At 29.7% G+C, this 24,822-nt stretch overlaps 2 protein-coding genes across 6 annotated transcripts; one reads left to right on the forward strand and one right to left on the reverse strand.

Annotated features, from left to right (window-relative positions):
* Positions 1 to 4,570: 4,570 nt before the first annotated feature.
* Positions 4,571 to 18,689, forward strand: Traf4 (TNF receptor associated factor 4). Its single transcript, XM_089224990.1, has 7 exons — positions 4,571 to 4,946; positions 15,996 to 16,097; positions 16,231 to 16,485; positions 16,549 to 16,776; positions 16,838 to 16,982; positions 17,054 to 17,328; positions 18,152 to 18,689. Exons 1-7 carry the CDS (start codon positions 4,773 to 4,775, stop codon positions 18,350 to 18,352), a joined length of 1,380 nt encoding a protein of 459 aa, XP_089081116.1. The 5' UTR covers positions 4,571 to 4,772; the 3' UTR covers positions 18,353 to 18,689.
* LOC107171844 (U6 small nuclear RNA (adenine-(43)-N(6))-methyltransferase) lies at positions 16,165 to 24,747 on the reverse strand. 5 transcript variants are annotated; one of them, XR_001506337.2, is made up of 8 exons: positions 24,091 to 24,745; positions 23,749 to 23,965; positions 21,347 to 21,487; positions 21,057 to 21,282; positions 19,102 to 19,393; positions 18,691 to 19,039; positions 18,136 to 18,271; positions 16,165 to 17,209 (listed from the first exon to the last, which is right to left on the reverse strand). XR_001506337.2 is itself a non-coding variant. In XM_089224991.1 (7 exons), the coding sequence occupies exons 1-6, from the start codon at positions 24,193 to 24,195 to the stop codon at positions 18,692 to 18,694; spliced, it is 1,329 nt and encodes a 442-aa protein (XP_089081117.1). In that variant the 5' UTR covers positions 24,196 to 24,747; the 3' UTR covers positions 17,523 to 18,271; positions 18,687 to 18,691. The 5 variants fall into 5 exon arrangements, 4 of the variants coding, with proteins under 4 accessions (XP_089081117.1, XP_015377589.2, XP_015377588.2 ...); XM_089224991.1 differs by lacking the exon at positions 16,165 to 17,209 and having other exon boundaries at positions 17,523 to 18,271; positions 18,687 to 19,039; positions 24,091 to 24,747; XM_015522103.2 differs by lacking the exon at positions 16,165 to 17,209 and having other exon boundaries at positions 17,523 to 18,268; positions 18,687 to 19,039; positions 24,091 to 24,746.
* Positions 24,748 to 24,822: the final 75 nt, after the last annotated feature.

The following is a 24,822-nucleotide window of genomic DNA, read 5'->3' on the forward strand; positions in this document are numbered from 1 at the left end:
ATTTTTATCTCATACCTATATTGTGTTTTTACAAAAGTATAATTATATTTTAATTGTTTGATATGAATATTATAAGATAATATGTACGTTTTATACCTATCCATATGCCTAATACAAAAATATTGTATATTTGTATACTTGTTTTGTTGTTCAAACTCCGATGGTAAATACTGAAAATTGTCTAAATTTATGATTCAAAGAAATTAGAATAATCATAAATGTTATGTAATGTAATATTTACCTAATTATGTTTATTTTTATTATTACCGAAAAAGCAAAAATATCAAATTTTATAGAAATTTGTTATAATTTAGGAGTGTCGTGTGGCAATACAAATTTAGTTTTTAAAATAGATAGCCCTTTAGTTACAGTAAATTATCAAATGAATATATTTTAGAAAATTTGAATAGTGTATTTATGTATTCAATGTAAAATTCGGACGAGTAGTTTCTCGATTATTAAAATGTTTAATCTAAGGATAATCATTCTTAAAAGTTGTTTAAAAAATATATAAAACAGATGTAATGTTGGATCTAGTTTCTAATAAACTGCTTGTACATTAATAAATTAATATTAATATTAATCAGTAATCACCAACATTTTTAAATCGCCATTGCCCCAATATTTTAAAAACTCATTGTCGTTAGACCTATTACCCAACATACACAAAATTAGATAGCTAAAAACCTATTTTTTTTTAATTTCTATTCTACTTCGGGGAGTTTTCCAAATGTGTCTACAAATTACCTTTTTTTTAATGTTCTGAGTGCGTCCTAAAAAAAGGTCATATTTTTGACATAGCCTTAGTGCGTCCCAATTCATTTAGAGTTACCCAGGATGCACCACGAGAAGGTGAACTGGCTTACACCACAAAATTATTTTGTGATTCTTATAATATTTTTTATTTTAGCTTTCATCCTTGAATTTGAGTGAGCGTCCTAACTATTTTAAATGGTTTTTTTTATTTATTTAAGAAAAAATGTTATTAATTTATTTTATTAGTATATTTATATAGGCTGGTGTTTGTTTTTAAATGGATATATATTTGGATGATGTGTATAAATTAACAAATTGTACTTATGATCAAAACTTTAACAAGTATTTGTTGTCTATTTTCAGAACATCAGAACTACCATCACTCATTTCAGCCCTGCAGATAGAAATAGGAAATTTTTGAGGACGCACTCGAGACATTCAATATAATTTGTCGATAAGACTGCCGACGCACTCAGGCTATAAAAAGGGTAAAAATTGAAAACGGGACGCACTCGGGATATGCCACTGCTCCGATTTCGTTAAAATGTTCAGAATTTGAAAAGTTTGCATGATTAAAGGAAAAGCAAGGGGGGAGGAGCATATTCTTGGTGAATCGCTCTGTATAATACAACATGTTTAATGTTTTTATAATTGAATGGTTTGAATGTCTACAGCAGTGTATTTCAAAACATATTTATTTTTACCAAAGATCTTTGGTAAAAAAAAAGAAACACGTCGTTCGTTCGCGAAAATGCCCGACCTAATTATTTGATTGTTGCTCGTACACCAACGCTACACGTTTCTAAAAAACTGGTAATTCGATCAAATTCGATACACCTAAAACGCGGCAAAACGCGTACCGTCGCGTTAGCGGAGTCGTTGGTATAAGTGTTTGAAGCGCAGAGAAAGTGCGACGGTGGTGTCGCAAAGTTGCAATTTAACGCGTGCGCCCGTCCAATATTTACCATAATATTATTATAGGTACACATAGTATTATACAAACGGCGTGTTCCACTCTCTCGTCAGATTCCGTCGATTCATTTTAATTTTTATGCGCATACGGAACCTGGCATAAATAATACAATTTATTGGTGTACATGGAATGGAAGTACGTCCAGCACACCCGCCACACCGTCATCGGGTCCATAAACTATACCTAACAAAAACATAATAGGTCAGTGATGACGTGTTTTGGGCTTATTATTATTATTTTTTTTTCTTGAGGGGGGGAGTAGAGAAACATAATTTTATAGATTTGAATTACACATTTACAGTAAGTCTGTAATACAGATACAACTGTGTACACTATATAGTACATAGAAAATTAAATTCATAAAATTCATTACATTCGTATAATATTAAATATAGCTATAATTGCCACTTAAAACGTTAAATTTAAACAAATTTAAAATAGAGAGTATTCTATATCTACGCGTATACCAAAAAATAATTTAATTTGTTAAAAAAAAAGATTATATTTTGACGTGTGAACAAAATCAAACAATGTCTGTTAAGGTATATTGTCAAAAAAACAAAAATCATCTATAGTTTATAAATTATTATTTTTTGAAACTATTTTTATAAAAGTTAAATTTTTATTGTAATATTGTTGTACTATCTAATAATCTATAAGTTTTTTATTCTTACAAGAATATACACTATCGGACTATCTATACAGTTAGACACAATAAATATATGTGTAATGTGAATTATAAAAACATTATGAGGTTACATGAATAAGGAGCCATCCATTATAAGTAGGCAAGTAGCACTTAGCTTGGAAGTTGCGTTAAGTTAGATAATGAACTCTACGTCATTTTTTTTTAAGTCTAATATAAAAACGTTCATAGAATACAACAGCCTCTTCTTCTACTGTTTTACACACCTAGGTTTTTATGTATGATCAGGTTTGAGACATAGGGTGGAGCATTAGTGATTTTTCAAAGTGAGAATCTTTAAGTTAAAACTATGAATGTATTTTATTATTAATGTTTTTTAATTGTATGCATATGTATATTAGGCCAACCGCAGGCGTACAGTTAGGAAATAACAAAATAGGTAATTAAATGTCAAACGTTATTTAATTTTCCTAATCGGGAAAATAGTATTATACTGACATTTTTATCAAATACGGTTATTAACAATATGACTATCGTTATACATATTATTATTATATTGATATTTCAAACGTATAAATTGTAATTTATAGTTATTAATAATATTATATACACTTATAGGTGTAAAATGTTTCATTATAATTATTATTTTTAATATTTTATATTCAAAGAAAACCGATGCGACGATCGTTTATTAATTTAATTTCAGAAAAACCACTCAAATGTATACTAATTAATATAATTAATTAGGATCTATAATTAAAATACCCTTGAACAAATTATGCGATTAACCAGAACCTTATGTGCATAGATCAGACTAAGCATAATATTATAAATATTTTAATAACTGATGAATTTCGTCATACATTTTAAGCACTTATATAATAAATATTAATCGCCACTGTAGTCCTTATTATTTATTAATTATTATACATAATGAATAATGACATTGCCAAAGGTTATTATTAGCGACCAGTGGACCATACAAATTGGTCTTGTACCTATGTCTTATAATATTATAATTTATAACGATTGATCGGTGTTCTTAGAGCTAAAAAACAGTTCTATTATATGACCCAAAGAAAAACATTTTAAAACAGTTTATCATTTAACAAATGTTATTTTATATGTAAATAGCACGAAAACCTCAATGGGAGAAAACGAATAAGTCGTTCTGCTTTTTAGTAGGTACTATAGGTTTTGAAATACCTACCTTGTCGTTTTTGTTGACAAAATTAAATCGTAATAAGTCAATACTGACGAACCGACGTGTTGTATATACTTATAGAACAGTGTGAATAGGTATGTGGTATAAAGATTTTGAAAATATTATGATATTAATATACCTATATGTAAAATTACATGCCAAAAGTTTCAAGTCTTAAAATTATACTTATTGAATTTCGACATAATAAATGAAATCAATTACTATTTTTTTGTCAAAATAAGAACTATTCAGTTGTCTAAAAAAAAAATGTTAATCTGCACTTGTTTTCGATATTTTTAAACTTATTGCTATACCGAAATAGTACATATTTGAAGATCCTTGTATTATGTATTTAAATAAAATTTAAATTGTTTTGAACTATTAGTAGTAAAACAATTTTCAAAAAACAACAACATCATTATATTGTCTAAGCCCTTTCAAGTTTTAAAAGTCAAAATATAATTTCTCTCGTGAAAAAATATCTGTCGCGTTTCACAAGAAATCAGAATGAATTGCGCCATTTTCCGAGCTGAATTGAAATTTTTTAACATGCTTAATTTGAACTGCCGATCCCTTACGGTTAGGGAGGAAGACATAAACCGAGACATAAACGTCTAAGTTCCGGGGGATGTTTTTTAAAATTGGTTTTCGAAAAAAATTATGAAATTTTTTTTCAATAAACACGATACGTTATTAAAAAAACTTTTATATTCCGGGGAGGGGGGAGGTTTGACTCCTAGCCCCCGCGCGTACGTTCTTGTTACCGGATTTGCGATGCAGTTAAATACAATAACAACAAACATTCTGGAACACGGCAGTGACGTGTGGCCGCAAGTCGGTGCACGTCCACGACCTCGGCGGGGGACCACTGTCATTGCGGTGCACAGCTGTTGTCTGCGGGAGTATCGCGCACAAGCACCGCCACCACCGCCACCGCCACCGCCACCGCTACCACTACCACCGAGCATGGTATCGCTACAGTTCGCCGTTCAGTCTTCACTCTTCAGTCTTCACCGTTCGGTTACAGTCGTGTCACGTTAGCCGCACGTACAGCACACGCGCTGCGTCTCTCGCTCCTCGTCATAGTATTATCGCTGCGTTACACTCCGCGTATCGCTGCCCGTCGACCCGCGACATCGTTCGCTCTTCGTCTCGTATTGTTAAAGACAGACATTATCCACAAGTTTTCCGACATGGGCCGAAGCCTTGCTTTGTGGACGAAGACGTTGAGCTTCCCGTCCCGAAACTCGCCCAACAAATCGTCCAAGCACAGTATCACCACGTCCATCAACACGTCGTCGTGCACCATTTTCGCGCCCGCCACGACGCCCACCAAAGACAACATTACGCCCGCGTCCACTCCAGACGTAAGTCCACATTCATCTTATCAAATCTCCGGTGTCCCATCCCCTCCTCGAAAATCGTTGAGACATTTTCCATTAATAAATTGTTTTCAGATGAAATTTGTCAAAAATTAGTTGTCAACCCCTCCCCGCCTTAAAAAAGAAAATTAAAATAAATTCATTAAATTCTGTCCTTATTATTTACGCTCCTACAGGTGACGCTTATGTTAACATAGAGATGTTCAACTCTATTGGTCATCTGCGTCTTCCGGTTTCCAAAAGTTTTTATTTGTCTAATGTTTTTTTTTCATCATGATACCGTTAAAAAATTCGTCCGACGTTAACGGATCTTATAAATTATTCGAATTGTAATATTATACTGCTATTAATTGGTATAAATTCATCGACGCTCTATCAACCGACAATAATGTAAATATAATTATAAACGTAAGCTCAATATTATACTATACTGCAATCAGCCCTCAGAATTTGCGAATGTTACCAACTCATACATATTATATATATGAATTAATGGGTGTTCGTTATTATAAGTTATCGAGATATTATATGTTATGTTATGTTATGTTAAAATCTCAATAGAAAAAAATTGTTTTAAATAGGTTTATATTTAAGGTACTTAGTTCGCACTATAGTTCGATTTTAAATGTTATTTAACAGGAGATATAACCTCAAGAGTGTGCTATACCTTTCAGCTTTTTTTTCGTTATTCATAATTTGTTTTATTTTGTACATGCCGATTGTAATCTATGACACAAAACCTCAGTTTGCAATGTTTGCATATATATTACAATTCATTATTATATAATTCACCAAATGGCTTCCGTATCTACATCAATAGACCATAGTGTCCTGCACTGTACAGAGTATCCATGGTGTTAAGTGATTCTGTAATTTGTCAAAAAAAGACCAGTTAAAGTATTTATAAAAATTAATTTTAATTTTTAATTTTTCTCCCTTATCTAACGCTAAATGTTTGTTTGTTTTATTAATATTATTAAGAAGCACAAATTTGAGGGGTAAAACAAAACGTAAAAATATTATATTGCCTAAGTATATGAGAAATAGTTTCATTATAATTTATATTATCACATAATAATATTATTATAGTTAGTACACATTTCTGAAATGACTAATGATCGGTTACTTCCGTTATTGTTGTGTTGTTTTGTAGGCATAATAATTGTTATTAAAATGATTAACCCAGAATTTTATATACGTACAATGAAGAAAAATATAGATAGGCGCATTCTATTATATTATGATAATTATTTTTTTGTCAAGTGCTTGTTATTATTATATATTATATACATATATATACATATATATATACATATGTATATGTTATATGTAGTGCGAGAGGTGCAGAGGTTTGATAAGTTTCGAAGGTCTATTCGGATAATATTGTGTGTTGTGAATTCTGTGCAGTAGTGTGTACACACGCGAGATTCAGCCTACTGCCTAAGAGTAAATATAAAGTGAATATGCATAAGAAGCGTAGGCGTTTGTAAAATAAATACTTTAAAGTATATGAACCGAATAAACGTATAATATACCATATAGAAATAGAAATCCATTTTGTCATATTATAAGTCTTGAGCGAATAATGTCTCGTCGTTCTGTGTAGAATGATGATTGCGTAATTTTTTGAACAGACCGTTTATTATTATTCAGACAAAATCTAATATCCGGTCATGTGGACGAGATTGTTCTTAACATTATAAAATTTCACGTCTGGGAAATATGGTTACAAACAATATTACTATATTATTATCATATCACTGTATTTAATATTATGTTAAACTCAGCGGTTCCCAAACTATGCACCACGAGCACTTTTTAAGGGGACCGTGCGGTCTACCATTGGCACAAATCGCAGGGGTGCTAAAAGTGCTAAGCGCACCTTGAATTTTAATGCTATCCCATCGAATCTCGTATCTCGTTCAAACTTTTTGATGATTTATTTGAAAATTATGTTTTTCATATAATAAGCTAAACAAAAATTGAAATTTTTTGTACAAATTTACAGACATATACAATATATTATTTTGTTTAAATTTTTTATTTATATTTTTTTAATAGAGATAGGACATGTATAGGTATGTAATGGTTATAAGGAGGAGTAATATATATCAATACATAATGAGAAGTCGTGTGAAGGATAAAAACCTTCACGACTTTGCTTCCTATACAACGTTTTAGGTGATTAAAGTTACCATAATATTTTTTGTTTACTTGCGCCTATGTGCTTATCATAAATAATTCAAAGTGCGTAAAATTTTTTTTTACTTCAAAAATTCGTTTTTAATGAGCATTTTTTGTCCTGCAGTCTTTCATATGATGGTATTCACAGCAGGATACTGATGTGACTGTGTTTAATCCGAAAAGGGCACTGCTGGTTTTAACTGTTTAAGTAAGGGTATAATTTTTTTATCAAACAACACTCATTATTAAAAAAATTATTAACTTTTTTCAATTTTTCAATTGATCAAGATCCATCTTGTTCTAAAACTATATTATTGTTTAATATTTTTTACCCATATATTTATCGGGTAAACCGCTATCATTTTTTGGTTTTCAAATGACACAAACTTAACATTTCATAAACTTATAAAGATATTATTTTCATTTTTCGTTGATCCTTTGACGAGATATAGCCTATAACGGGAGGTATTAATATCCGCGGGGGAGGTGGTGACCAACACAAATATTTTGCTCTGCGTAATAATGCTATCGTAAATAGTTGTTTCGTTTATAAATTTTAAATTTTAATATTTATTTAATCATAATATCAGAGTAAAACCACCGTATTAGCACAACAATAGAAATTACATTATTATTATTATCATTCCGTTTACGGTTTTGAACAAAAACGGTTGTTAATGGACGAAAACGTATCAAAATGTATGTATAAATAATAACAATATAATATAAGTTTAAGTTTCATAATAATATACCATATAGGTACCCGGTATACATATATGACGTGTATTGTGTTTTTATTTATATATTTATACTACAATAGTGCTATACACAACTTACAAGACGGCGACACATAACATTGATAATATTATATTATAATATTGTCCGTCGAAACTCGAAACATTACCATACAATTGTCGAGTGTCGACCCGCGACCGACATCGTTTTGGAACTAAAATTATAATATTATAAAAAATATGATAATAAATTACAATATTTATAAACAGAGAGGTCAGTGGTGGGCGAGGGGTAAACGGTTTGAAGCCCCCCTCCACCATTGATAATATTATCTATTATTATTTGTTTTTATATATACTTACCCATTATTTAATAATATAATGTCTCATTAAATCCCGTGTTTACCTAATTATTACAAACATAATATACATAATTACATATAACTACTATACATAATATTATATATGACTAAGGAAGTGTCTGTGCTTAATTTATTGTTCAAACCTTATCTTGAGACAACCGAGTGTTTTTTTTTTGTTCAAATCCTGCATGTATGAGAGATAGTATTATTGCAGGCAGAAAAAGTTAAAACCATATATGGTATTCCTATTTGAATGCAAATATAATAAAAATGTTGTATGCGTTAAATCCTTAGTATAATAGTATTTTTAAATTTATAATTTACTGCCTATATAGGGCTAATATAATATCATATGTGTATATTAATATATATCATTGTAACCATCTATAGTGATGTTATTGTAAAACATACCAGAAATAAAAATTTTTTTTTAAAATATTAAAATATTATATTTTTCAATATTTCAAGAAGGCTGAAAGTTTTGAAATATTTCAAAGTAAAAATTTCATGTGAAACATTTCATACTCATAACAGTCATAACCCTAGCTGCAAGTAATGCGTAATAGAAATTATTAGAAAAAAAATATCCGTCAGTCCCCGCGCACTAATCTATTGCCTGCTTGTAATATTATACAGCATAAAATTATCATAACATTGCATAATAAGTACGGAGGACCATACACGTATAATATTATTACGTCGGTAAGTTGGACCGTTCGCCGTTGCATAATAATTGTTTACATTATCGCGGGCGTTATGCGAATGATATCCGCTACGGCGAGCACTCAGTAAAAAATATAGGTAGCAAATTGTTCGAAACAATTTTTCGATCGTCGTCGTTGGAGAAACGCGAGAAATAGTTTCCCGCTGCCGCCCACCCTTTTTTTTGTTGAATTTCTCACACTGTATAAACATCTCGATCAAAGAACGACCACGACCATAACAACAACAACAACTCGTTTTTACACGATTACGTTATCTTGTATAAATAAACTTATGTCTCGATCGCTGATTAAAATTTAAGACCTATTACGGGGGTGCCAATGGCCATCAATGAAAATATATAAAAACGGCATTCTTATTTAGTGCAATATAATATGCATAGATATTCTAATATTAGCCGCATTCGGAGTACAGTTATTCGTAATAATAATTATCAGATATACATTATACACTCTGTTGCGTCACCGTCGATTAATTACGTACATAATATCATAAAACGTCATTAAATATGAAGTAAAATACAAAAAAGTTGTCATTTTGTTTTTGCCTGACATACTTTAGTTAACTTAATTATTACTTTAATAATTGCGTAACGTATAGTGTCACTTAGTGTTATGACACAAAACTAGCGCCATAAAATCTGTACTTTCGTTTATTTGTATTATAATCAATCAAATACAATTACTTAAAACTTATTAATGACTAATCAAGAGTTATATGTTCTCGTATAGTATTTTTCAAGTACATATTTTATATTTGATTGGGCGGAAAATTTTTGAGTCGCCATAAAATAAAAAATAAAAAATATAAAATTTTAATCGTAATTTTCTTAATGGCGGCAACACAGCTTAGTGAATGGGTGCCTATATATGATGTCTATTATATATAAATATTATAAATGTATAAACCCCCCTGCCTCCCTCAACCTTATGCTTGGGAATATTATCGTCATAAATAGTATTCGAATACATATCCTGAATACTATTTTTTAAGTATTCAAAATATGTATGTTCGAAATACTTTTTTGAAATTATTTTATCCAAGGTAACTAGATACACAAAAAAAACCAATCCACCATCTGATTATGCGACTTCCGACCGAATTTCGTACGCCGTGCCGTCGTCTTCGTGTTTCTGTACCTACGCACGTTTAAAAAGCGGCGATGTCTGCAGTTTATTATTATACTTTACACGCTACATTCATATTAAATTCTCGTCTCACATAATAATAATAATAATAATCGTATATTATATTATTGTGTATACCGTATAATATTTTCTATGCGAGACACGCGCTCAGCACCACACTCGCCGCAACAGGTGTTAACTATATTAGTTTCCGTCTCGAGAGTCACGAAAAGAGGAACCGTTCGTAAAATGCGACGACCCGACCTATAACTATATGGCTTTGGCGCTCATCCGCGGCTGTATAAAATATAATAATAATAATAATATAATATGTATACATAATATTATATCGGATTGCCGGTGTCGAAATTAAATACCGGCGAATAGGTCGAGTGTAATATTATGGTATAGTGCGAGTGTAAAAAATTCCATTGGGGGTGGTCGAATGTTCATTTTTTTTTTCTTCACAGGATGTCCGGTAATGATTTTCACTGTTCGTCGCCCTCCACCTCCCCCCAACAGACGGTTGCTATCGCGTGGTATAGTCTTCATTATCATATAATAATGTTATAGGCAGGTAAGTACAACGGTCAACGACTGTGGCGGCGTCGCGTCTCAAGCATAAAACGAACGCCGAAATGGATTGTTTATAGTTTATATCATGATAACTTATAAGTTATTTCTATCATGGTTTATATTATGTATACAAACTCATTAAGTGGATGTCATCGCGCTGTTTGTTTTCTCTCTGGCGCAACATAGATGAGACAAAACGCATTTACGCAGAATCATTTTATGTTTTTAAGTAATCTTGGAGAAAATCATCCATTAAAAAACAGATAAAGAATAATATGTTTTTGAGGGAATGACTTATTATCGATATTATATAGGTATGTTATTGTTTTTTAATTTTTTATTGGGCTTTCAAAGTAAACAAAAAAATGTTGTCGATTTAAATGATTTTTAAATTGTTTTCAGACAATATTTAGACAAATCGATATGTCATTCCCTCAAAAATATTATTCTCTAACTTTTTTTGTAGTGAGTGATTTACCATAACATTACTTAAAAACAGAAAAAATGATTCTGCGTAAATACGTTTTGTCCATCATGTTGCGCGTGGGCCAGAGAGAGAAAACAAATAGTACGCTAGCTGACATCATTCTCATCTTAATCGGCGATTATATTCATTCATTATTGTATAATCATCTCGCAAATTGATGTAGTCCTATATTATAGCTAACGGTCATTTTGGCATTTATTGTATACCTCGTCGAAAACAAGAGATGATATAATATATATATATATATATATTATACTGGCTGTTATGTATTATTGTTAACTATACAGGGTGTCTCAGAAGGATCCGACTAAAAAAAAAATTATGCTAATTAAACGTATGACAAAAATTGTTAATATTGTGGGATGAGTTTTTAAGAAATATACTCATAATAGCAAATTCTCAAAAATCATATTTTTAAAAAATTCTAAAAAATAAACCACTTGACTAAGATAAATCTTTTAACCGTCAAAATTCTTCTTATAATCAGATTCACAAAAATAGGTTGTTTTAAATTTATCCAAAAAATAATACTAAAAATGTAGCGCAAGTGTCTACAATTTTAAAATATTGAATACAACAAAAGTTATTCCATATGTCAGATCATCGCGAGACATTCTGCATGGCGTGCACACATAATAACCTAACCTGCCGCTGCTGTCCCGTCACAATAATATGATATGTTATTTTTATTATTATTATATTCATCTTCGTGTATAATATTATGTTCCATTTCTCCTGTGCAAATCAAAAAAAAAAAAAAAAAAATCCTTATGCAATTTTAATGGCGACCTATTAATTCGAAAGTAATTATTATATACACGTCGTGTTGCAGCTGCTGCTGCAGTTGTGTGATCGCCGATCGCCCTGCCGACCGTCTGGCGGTTGTGGGTGATTTATTACTATTATTATTATTATTTTGTATGTATAATGCTATAGGCTACAATAACGTAACAATCAAAAGCACACGAAACACTTAATTTAGGAGCCCATCGGCCGATGTTCGGTGCGGTACCTACATATATATATTCATAGTCTTTAAACGGTTTTGGTTGAAACAACGAAAATTCAAAATATAATAACGCATCGTTTGTGATGTAGGTCATTTTGCTCGTACCATAGGTATACCTAATGAGTAATGATATAATCTTATACCGCGAAAATCACCGCTGGCTACTGTGCAGCTTTATATGACTAATGATCATCATAATATTATTATGTACATTGTTCAATTATAATTAATCATTGCATTAACTTTATCAGGAACAGTTGAGGTGTCCGAAAAGTAATTGTTTACCAACGATGATGAACTACAAAAAAATAATCAAACAACTTTATTTGGCAAAAACGTTGGTAACCGCCGAAACCACTCGTATGCAATTCTAAAGATTAATAATTGGTGCATTATTTTGATAATTATAATTAAATAATAATGTACTATGTCCTTGACATGTCAAATGACATAGGATACGTATAATTTATTATTTGATATTGTTATTATACCGATATAATGGTATACCTAACAAGTAGGTATAAGAAACTTGACAACACTATAATGTCGTGTTTTTTTTATCGTTTAAAAAAAAAAAAATGTAAATTAGAATAATATTATTGAATTCTTTAGACAGATGATACAGATCGAATGACTATTCTATTTTGATATTTTCAACGGTAAGAGAATATCAATACTGTTCAGATGTGCTTATAAATATTTAAAATGATATTCATAATAAATTGGTAATATATAATATTATGTGCCTAACCAAAGTCCTTAGATCATTCGATATATATTTTTTTCAATGTAGGTATTCATAAAAACGAGAAAAATATTTGTCAAACTTATCTTGCGTCATTGTTATATTTTGTTAACAATATTATTTGATGAATGAGTTATGTTTTACATATGAAGAATATTTTATACAGTCCTTTATTTTTCTCGTAATCCGAAACCGGCAGGAAAATGGAACAAGCCGAACGTGACCCCGACTAAGGGAGGATTCACTTAATCACAATACGAAATCATCTGTCACGGATCCAACACATGTGTGTGTGGGGGGGGAAAAAATAATATGACCCTATTCGGCCGGGTATATACATTATTATAGACATTCCTAAACAGCAGACATCTGTTCGGATGTATTTATTCCGAACTAAGTAATTCATAATAATTGTATTCGTGCGTATTGTGTGAGTGGTGTGACTTGAATGTTATCGGGAGGTCAGATATATAGGTATAGGCAGTTACTAGTTTGTTGGGCATATTTTTCAAAAATAAGTTATGTGCGTTATGCAACTCTATGGTAGGTATATAGTCTTATTTATTAAAAGGAAAATTCGATACGATTGTCATTGGAAATTTGGAATGTTTTAGGGCTGTCAAAATACCTCTGTTCTTTTGTCGAGTGACTAATGATCTTCTTGGATCGTACCCGTACAATATAGTATTTAAATTTAATAATGTAACGTACAACATCAAGAATATTATAATAATATAATAACCTATCGTGTAAACTTCTTCGTCATTATACATTTAAGTATATTATATAGGCACCTACCGAAGTTTTAGATCGATTTTTACATTCAAATGACTTAAATGGCCACAATCGATTTTTTTAAGCGATGAAAATACCTCGATTACACGCGACACCCTGGTGTAGTGGTGTTCATCTGCAAGAATAACTTTTTTAGAGGTTAGCGGTCGATATTTAAAAGTAGTCTTAATCACTGCTTGGACTCGGCCAGTTCTCCAAAAACAACGTATAATCGTCTTAATCTACCGAACAGTTTCGGACCCCGAGCCCGCAGGAGGTCCATGTGGTCGAGCAGGTGCGTGTTTCAGCGACCGTAACTTCTGTAATATTATAATGATTTGACCAGAACTGTTTACGGGCCTCCCTTTTAAGCTTCACCAAGCGTATATCCTTTGGCTCGAAACGCCTTTCATTATTATATTATTTTCGTGGCGGTACCCGCATAATATATGGGTATTATACGCGCGCAATAGGAATCACACCTGGTCTAGTTCATCTTATAATAATGTTCAGTGTTCCTTGACGCGACGACGTCAAAAAATAACATTAAGTTATTACATACACACTAGGCACTATTATAATATATAATATTGTGATATCGATTTAATAAACACCGTGCACATATATATAGGTATTAATACGGCCTGGTGGGATTTTACATTCATCGAGCAGAAACGGGCTGACCCCGGCTGGTATCTATATGTTTTTTTAAATAGCATTTTTAATTAGGCAGGTGTAGGTGCTTGCCGCTTTGAGAAACGCAATACTATATATAACGAACTCTGAAGAAAAACAACACGTAGACCAAATGTTGTTGTTAAACCACTTAAACCTAAAACAATAATAGGCACATTATTTTATGAGGATTTGAGTCGCAACGTATTATAACATTATGTTGAAAAAATCATTTACAACATTATTAGGTATAAAGGAATCCGATATACATTATACCAGAAGCTGCTCGACATTTACCAGTTGTGGAGACTTACATGGTAATTCAATCACTATACCATATTACCATGAGAACTTGAATTAACTTTTACCCATCATCATATCCCGCAGTATTAAACAGTTTAATCGATTTTTGCGGTTTCTTTCCCAACGGTCGTCACTCGACCATAAACGAATAGAAATACCTATATACTTACACACGACGTTACGACAATATAATATTTTTGTACATTATGATGTAGAACATTTTTCAACTCGATTTTTTTATTTTTCTTTTGAACATAGATTGCTTATTGATTCTTGAAGCTCGTACTTTATTCATTTTTATACAAAAAAAAAAATAAATAAATAAAATAATGTTTATGGGTTGCATGAACCAACAATGTACGGGCGATAAACATATTATGTCCCGTTTACGTATCTTTTTAAACCCAACTGTGAAAGGAAATACGTCGGCTGATCACAATTATTAAAGATATCACGCACAATATAGTTACACTACACCTAACACATGGAAAACGATTGATTTCCAACCTATTGTAAAACCAATATAAGTGTACACGATTGTTCTTAAAAACCTTATGTTGTATTATTGGCTATTGTATTAGGTATTTAAGTTTTTATAAAAGATAATGTACCAATAAAATTTAAATTATTTGAAAATTTAATGAAATATAATATGAGTGCAATATTTTATTCTTTTGTTATTGAACAATCAATACATATAACATACACGATATAAGATTTGCAAAGTTTAGGTAGATGTTTTCAAGTTAATTTATTTCGTTAAAATTCACTTCTCACAAATTTAATAATAGTGAGCGAGCATATAATAAATAAACCCATTGGATTTGTGTGGGAAGCATAACCTTTTAATGTGTATAAACACCATTTATTTATGATTTCAAACATTTAATACAACACTATTCTACGAATTGTTATACTATTGGAACTAATTTAAGATTGAAGATGAAGCAACTTACCAATATAGCACCTTAAATTATATAATATTTTAAATTATAAGCTTTAAATGCATATTATTATTGTGAACAATAACAGCCTATTGTTGATCTCAACTCTAAAATTAAAAAATTAGGATTTTACTTTTACATTCTAACTTTAAAAATTAAGTCATCCTTAGATTACTACGAGATTAGCTTTCTATTTTGTATGTTTTTAAGTTTTACAAAAAATATTTAACTATTTTTAAGAACTTGCCGGTAATTTCATTAAATTTAGTTTATCCACAATATTTCCAGATACTTTCAGATTTAATCTTAATAGGATGTCTACATCATGTGTTAAATTGATTTTTGTTTTTAAAACTTTGCATAATTAAAAATAATATATTTCATGTTTCAGGTTTCAGATTGTGAAAAAGACAAGGATATAATGGGATCTATTGTCTATTGCATTCACCACAAAGAAGGTTGCAAATGGAGTGATCAATTACGACGTTTAAAAGTAAGCACTTAATATAAACATTGTTGAGTGATTATGATTAGGAAAAGTAAATAAACAAAAAAAATAATTGAGTTTTCTCTCTCTTTTTAAAGATTTTATTTTAATTAGTCAAAATTTAATATTATATCAACAGGGACATTTGCAAACATGTAAATATGATGCGTTACCTTGCACAAACCACTGTGGAGCTCAAATTGCCAGAATTTTAATGGATGATCATGTGAGATACACATGTATTGAACGTGTCATCAAGTGTGAATATTGTAATGGTGAAATGAAAGGAGAAGCAGCCGGAGAAGAACATAGTAGAACATGTCCAGTAGAGCCAATCCATTGTGAAGCTAAATGTGGTGTAAAAATTCCAAGACGAATGTTGGCCAAACATAAGGTAGACAATTTAAAAATTATAACATTTTGAATGATTAACTATAAATATAATTTTTTTTAACAGGTCACAGAATGTTCAAAAAGATTAGTACCATGTCGTCATTGTGGACGGCAATTTGTAGCTGACACTATAAACTCACACACAACATCATGCCCACGATTCCCTCTAACTTGTCCTAATCGATGTGAAATTGTCACTGTAGCACGTGAAGATTTAGAACATCACATTAAACATGCATGCCATTCAATGTTAATATCTTGTAGCTTCAAAGATGTTGGTTGTCGATTCAAAGTAAAATGATATAGATATTAATTAAGTACATTTTTACTAACTTTCATATTTTCAATTATAGAGTTTAAGAGGAAAGCAAATGGACACACACATGGATGAAGCAAGCCAACAACATTTATCATTAATGTGTTCAATGGTCACTAAACAACAACAACAAATTGTATCCATGAAAAAAGTGATAAATAATTTAGCTGTTAATCAGTCAGGTACATAACATGTTTTAAACAGTACATTCAATTTGAATACAAAGCTTATAAAGATCTAATTACTTAAATAGGTACGCTGATTTGGAAAATCAGCGATGTACTGGAAAAACTTGAAGAGGGTCGTCAAAAACTATGTGGTGATGGTCTAGAACTCATCAGTACGCCGTTCTACACCAGCCAATTTGGATACAAGTTGCAAGCATCGGTGTTTTTGAATGGCAACGGATCTGGTGAAAATACACATGTATCTGTTTATATAAAAATACTGCCTGGTGAATTTGATGCTTTACTGAAATGGTCATTTTCACATTCAGTGTCATTCACATTATTTGACCAAAGTGAAAAGGTGTGTAATCGAAAAATATTGTTTACATTTATAAAAAAACTAGCCTATTAGGAAAGATATATTTGCACATTAGAGCTGAATGTACTATGTATAAATTGGATTTATATAATAGGGATAGCTGAAATGTATACAAAGGTTTAAATATATTTTAGTTAAAAATAGAATGTCAAATGTAATTTAAAAAATAGCCCATATAAATGTTGATAACATATTTATAATTTTACATAAATATAATTTTCAGTCAAAAATAACAATACATTTTATAATACTATACATCATTATAAGTATATCAATGGTGGAAAGGCGAAAGGTCATAAATAACAATTTATGAATATTTTTAATTGTTCAGGAGCAAAAAAAAAAAAAAGCTTTTTTATGTTATTTATTAGAGATGTTTTGTTCATTTCAATTGAACTTTTCACCAAAGTGAACAACTAGTCCCATCCCTATCATTAATGACGTCAAATGGCGTTTATGCATACAACTTTATCCTTACCTGCTAATTAATGTCGCTTACTATAGAACTTTCAAATGACAATAAACAGCTGTTAAATTATTGTAGAAAAGGCAGTGCTACTTGTACACATACAGAATGCTGCTCTCTTTACAAAGAATAATAAATGTCGTTAACGACTATTTTATTGTTTATGACCTTTTCCCTTTCTAACATTGATATTATGTATATATATTTAAAAAAAAAAACATTAATAAGCCAATTTAAATTTTGCATTGTAATGTGCAAATATATTATTCTAGTGGTTATGTACAAATGTAAAATACATTATAAATTACTAATATTTTAACTACCTTTGTCATTTCATAGCCATGCAACATAGTTGAGAGTTTTGTGCCTGATCCATCTTGGGAGAATTTTCAACGACCAAGCACGCAGCCAGATAGCCTTGGATTTGGTTTTCCTAAATTTGTGTCACACGAAACTCTACTAAAAAAAAGACAGTTCATTAAAGACGATACAATATTTCTACGCATTAAAGTAGATCCCAGCAAAATAGTAGCAGTTTAAAAATATTTTCAGTTTATAATGTATATTATATGATCTCGTAAAATGTATATGAAAATAATTGTTCATATTCAATTTTTTTTGTGTGTGTGTGTGTTTTGGCTGTCTTTTATCACATATGGTAATGTACAAAATGTGACTGTTTGTTAGTGTTAATTCTTACACCGGTTGAGTCAATTGATTTACTTTATTTATTCATTTTTTCCTTTAAGAATACTATACCAAATACATTTTATTTTATATTATATTTTACACTATACTATATTGTTATACACATTAAACCTATTTGATTTTAAGTATTATGTAATTAAGTGTTTTAAATAAATTATAAACAAACCTACATTATATAAATCTATTCTTAAGGAACTGAAAAACTTGGTGTGAATTGTCTCTATTGCCGTCTAGGTGCAACATGTCTATCGAAATTGTATTGTCCGTTTTTCTTAAAACTAATGTAGCTGCAAATAATGGTTTGGCATTGAGTGTGGTATCTAAATTCTGATCAATCTTTTCATCATCAGATATAATGTGTAAACAACGGTCATTAATTTTTTGACGTTTGCAATAAGCTAATCTTTTTTCCATACGCCTTTTTCTTCTTTGATGAGTCCATGTATTTTCATATGCTTTAATGTCGGCTTGGTATAAAATACTTTCATCAATTTTTGATTTTAATACTGAGATTGGCAACTAAATACAAATAACAAAGTATTAAAAAATTATAGTTAAAAATACTATTGATAGTTATTTACCTTAAGACTATCTAGAAGTTCTGATAGTTTAGTAAGCGCTGTTGTAGAGTCGTACGATTCTGGAATTTTAAAAGACACTGGAGGTCTAAGTTTCAATTTCTCTTTTTGAAACTCTTTATTAGGCAAAAAATCTTTTAATTTTATATCTGGTTGAAACGTCCAAGCAATTCCCCAACGAGCATTCCGACCTTGATAGAAACCAGCTTCTGCAATTGTACATGCTCCAATAGCTTTCAGTTCATTTTTTAGAGGATCTAATGAAGCTTTATAACCAACCATTGTTGTATAAATACTAATAACAAAAAATTAAAAAGTTATAGTATAAATGCAATATATTTCCTTTGCAGGTAATATGGAAATTGTTGAGGGTAAAATATTTTTCAAATAAATATTGTGTAGAAAAATATAAAATCTATAATAATATTCATGTGATTTAAAGTATAAAAGTATATTTAGTTAGGCATTTATTAGGGATCGGTAAAATTTAAGTTTGCAAAATTCAAAATGAAATGTTTCTTGAATTTTGCCAAACTTTAAAAAAGTGTAACCTTGACAAATTTTAAAATTCAAAGGTGATTAGTAAAGTATTATTCCCCCTTAAAAAACTATTGACTGCCATATACTCAAGTCTTACAAACTTGATTATATTAATACTTGTAATTTTTTTTTTCTTCAATTTTTAAACAATTAGAATATCATTAAGTCTGAGAATCTGTCCTTTATTTATTTCATATTTATTACATTTTATTACAGTAAAATAATAAGGTATGAATTGTTTTATTTAGGAAGGTAAATTACAATTTAACACAATAGGCCTGGATGCATTGTGTTGCTGAAGTCTGAACAAAAATCTTAAAAATAATTTTTTAACAACTAAAAAATTGCTATTAAATTATGCTATGGGCTATGATCGATATGATTTAGCTATGAAATGTTTCTAATGTTTTTTGTTTATGATTATTGAACTCAATTTTGTATACACCATGCCTAAATAAATAATATAATAATAAATAGTAATATAAGATTATGATATTGCGGATGACATGTTTTTCAGACTAAGATTAAATATCAAGAAATTGTTTATGTATCAAGATGGAGATATAAGATATTTTTGTTTACATTTTCCTAGTCTGGGGAACATGTAAATAAATAATAAAAATTCAACTTTAGCCAATATCTCTTTTTAACTAGCCAAGTTTATCATTTTATCTAATTTACAAAATTATTGCATACACTCATCAGATATACAGTAAAATGTGGAAACAATATTCTAGTTTTGCTCACAGCCTAATTGTTTAATATTTTTTCTTTCCATTTTTAGGGGAACTTTAAAAACAAGTCAGATATGCTTACTTGCTTTTAGATCTCTATTAAAAAGATGGCAATGACATTTATTTAACAAAAACAATTGCCTCAAAAATAAAAGTGACAAAGTATTTATGGAAAAACAATATTAATTTTTATCTGATTTTTAACAAATAGTGCTTACAAAGTTGCATCATATTCATAAAGTGCAATGTTGATGAAACAGAGACATTTTTATAGAGGGGGGATACTCCTTGAATTATTATACTACCATAAGCAAGTAATATAATAAAAATTAGTCGAGCCTATTAAATTAATTGTTATTCATCTTAGTCTGTGATTGTTCTGCAGTACCACCTAACAAATAAACACAATTTTAAGTATTATAATTTGAAAACTGAGTTCAAGTAACAAACATGATTGTATCTTAATTTTTTCCATCATAAAACACATGATTAAAAAAGTTTTCCTAAGAGCTTAAATAGAATTATGCAAACATAAGCTTTATTAATTTATAACTTTAAACAAACAATAATATCATTGGTTATGACAAAAATAATTATTAATCTATAAGAATAGTTTTACACAAAACAGATTTCTAAGTAAGACTAATGTATTATAATACATAAATAATACTATGTTATTGTTACCTTATCGAGTTCTGTAATATTTCACTTTCTTTAATCATTTTTTTTATAAAATCAACTTCTCCACCCATTGTATACATTTCAGAAGTAATTCCAACTGCGCTATCTGCTTCATCATCTGATGAATTTAAATTTGAGAAACTATGAAAAGGTGGATTACACATACAAAAGTCATAATGTTCATCTACAGCTACTGGCAATAATCTCTCCCACTCTGATACCTCTAGAACTAAACACAGAAAAATTGAATTAAAAAATTTCATTATACTTCATAATTCTAGTTAAGTAATTACCTTGAATTAAATTTTGTAAATTATTTTTTTCTACATTTTTATTAGCATTTTTAACAGCTTCTTTATTGATATCAGTACCGACCATGGACCACTGAAATTGTTTAGCTGCTAATAATGGATAAATACACGATGAACCTGTGCCTGAAAAAATAAAATATTTGGTTTGATTTTAATTATCAACTACCAAGCATGCTAATAAAAAATAAATAAAATTAAGTTTGTATTAACAGTTTACACATAGTAGATGATTAATTAAAATAACTAACGATAAAATTAAAATAATTTATAAAAGGGAGGGGGGGAAGTAGGTAACTACTTTGCTGTACAGCAAGAGTCGATAGTAACTCGTCATCAAGTAGGTCACTTTAATAGATGTACCTATTAAATATAATTCAATTAATGATACATCGTTGCATATAGAAAAGACAGTGTCAAAGTGTAAACCTATAATTTTATAAATATATTACTATTAATTATAAAAGTAATAGTATAAATAAATAAATATTGAATTATAAAGGCAATAGAATAAAATCAATCTCAATCTTTTGATGATGTTATTGTATGTACAAAATATAATAACTTATAAAAGGTATACGTAAAATTTGCAAATATCCAAGTACAATATTTTTGAATAACAACAATATAAATAAAATAGTTATTTATTATTAATACATGAAATTTTAATTTCAAATGATTAAAAACAAAAATTAAATTTGCATATTTCGATTCAAGTATGAACTATTTATGGAGAACCTTGTGTTTGAGTGGTAAGGTAAGCACTTGCTATAAAAATTTTGTTTAATTTTATCAAAATTTGAACTTCAGATGATTAAAAATTAAAAAATCATGCTTACATTACATAATCTTTAATATTTATAAAACTTATGAGTAACCTTGTATTAAATTGTCAAGATTTTTGACGGACTGAAATTTTTCAAGTATATACTACTATACCGTGATATAAACAAAAATATATGATTGTAACTTTTTGATGGCCAAATCTTTTGAAAGGATTTTAATGACAATATGTTACTATGATATTATGGGTAAGCAAGTGATGCACTGTGACGCAGTAGCGTCATTTCAGTTTTTGAGAGGGAGGGGCAAAAGTTTTGATCGACCCATAATATAACTAAAAAAAAAATTAAAACCACTAGCTAACAATTACATTTTTATGTCAATACAGAATAGCCTTTTTATATAATTTTATACATACTAGTAACTATTACGGTTATCTGAGATAAGACAAAGACATAAATAACTCACTTTTTGAGGGATAACAATGACTAAATAATACATATTAATATATTATTATACACATATATAATAATATTTACTATGTAATTTGTAGAGGCATACACAATATTACCTTTTTTTTTCCAGTTCAAAAACCGGGAAAACGGGTGGGAATTGTTTATCACAATACTGCCACCAACCTAATGTTACCTATTAGTTATTATATGACTTATTTTAAGAGGAAATTTATCACCATTGATGTCTCCTATTTACGACAAATATGAGTATAAATGTATTAAACAAAAAATAAACAACAATACATACCTACAATAAACTATTAAATATTTATTAAATATTTATTATTAATTTATGTTTTTAAAGTGCAACTTAGATAGTTAGAATGTAAGATGCTAGATATTAACTGGGTATCTTCTTTTCTTCATAGTACCAAATATGTCAACAGCTTGATTTAAATCTATATATTAGTGAAGCTAAAGAAATAATTTGAAATGTTAATTTATAGTGGGCTTGGGGCCCATATTCGACCCACTAATGATAAGGGGGGGGGAGGCAAATGCCCACCCTGTCCCACCCCAAATGATGCCACTGCTGTGACTTACTTAAGCCAAATCTAGACATTTGCATTCTACTATATAGGTTATTTGTATTGAAAATACAAAAGCTTAAGAAAATTGTAACTTTATCCACGAATATTCTATTTTACCAAATTTAAACTTTAGAAAATCATAAAAATATTAATGGAATTATTCTCATATTTTTTTAAAACCCAATTTTAAAAACTTATGAGGAATCTTGTATTAATGCAATTTTAATTTTAAATAGTAGGTATGAATATAATTTTTTTGGGAATTTTGAATGATATATTTTATTATTTTTTTTATAATTTTTTCAAAATATTAGATTTAAACACTTATAAAAAATAATATGTACAACTATGTATTACTATGTATTAACATTGTCAAATACTGGTTTTATGTCGAGATGACTGTTTTTACCAATTATTTGGAAAAATACAAACAAATAACTATTAATTGATATATGAGTTCAATATTGGTTAAATATTTGCTACCTAACATGTGCAAATGTGCTTATTGTTATTATACAATTTTAAAATGAAAATTAATTAAATATAATATTTATTATACCTATATCGATTCCTTTGATCTTCTTTGTGTTGTCATAGTTTAAGTTGAAAAGATCCTCAATCCACAGTAAATAGTTAAGTCGTAACGGGATGGTTGGTACCAGTCTACCGACTGGCAAATCCACGTCTAAATCAAAGTCTTTCTTCAACAGTATAGTGGTCAACAATCTGAGACCGTCCTGATTTTTGAAGTCGAAAACGATTTTGCCATTCAAACCCTGTGTTAAGAAAAATTTTCAAACAATACACAACACCGAATAACGGAGGAATAAAAAGTTGCTAAAATTTATTATTTATCAAAATTTTGGAGAAAAAAAATAAACAACTACTTAGGTGTACTTACAACTGACGCGTATTTATTGAACTCTGGATACATTACCGCCAGCTCCTTGAAAGCAGGTGGTGTCCTGTAAATATTTCTAGGGTGCATGAGCTGGTTGTTCGGCATCGTCCACGCTCAACAAGACCGGTGGAGGTAAGTTGCGGGTAAACGGCAATCTGATTAATTTATATAAAAATAATAATATCGACCAACGAGCGTCGTGGTCGCGACAGACGATCGAGACGAATAGGTATTTGGAATTACTGTTTAGTGTCTATGACGAAAATAATTAATAAAAATATCATATCATATCGCGTGTCAGCTTTAGAAACGGTAAAATCCGATATTATCGACTGTATACGTTAGACGCCCAAAATACATTATACAATAATAATATAAATATATGACGCTAAATAAAATATAATGACGAACTCACACGCACAAGGCACAACTGCACGAGCTGGTGTGTAAATATTTACGTTTGTGTGTAAAACCGTCCTGGCTGCGCACGCGCACTGCGCCTATTGTCAAAATGTCAAATATGATTATTCTAAAGCACGTATTAAATCGTTATTGAATTATCGCCAGAACATCGTAGGTTTTAATTAAAATAATTCTGGAAATGTTGAAATAATATTGTTAAATTGTTACGATTACGTATGGTCTTGGATCTGTATTATTGATTTTAAATATTATTATATTATTACGAAATCAATGCATCTATAAGATAATCTGTTTTACCAATCATGTTAT

The sequence above is a fragment of the Diuraphis noxia genome, unplaced genomic scaffold, assembly GCF_037042655.1.
Source record: "Diuraphis noxia isolate RWA-SAM2 unplaced genomic scaffold, SU_Dnox_SAM2 contig0003, whole genome shotgun sequence".
NCBI classification, from domain to species: domain Eukaryota; kingdom Metazoa; phylum Arthropoda; class Insecta; order Hemiptera; family Aphididae; genus Diuraphis; species Diuraphis noxia.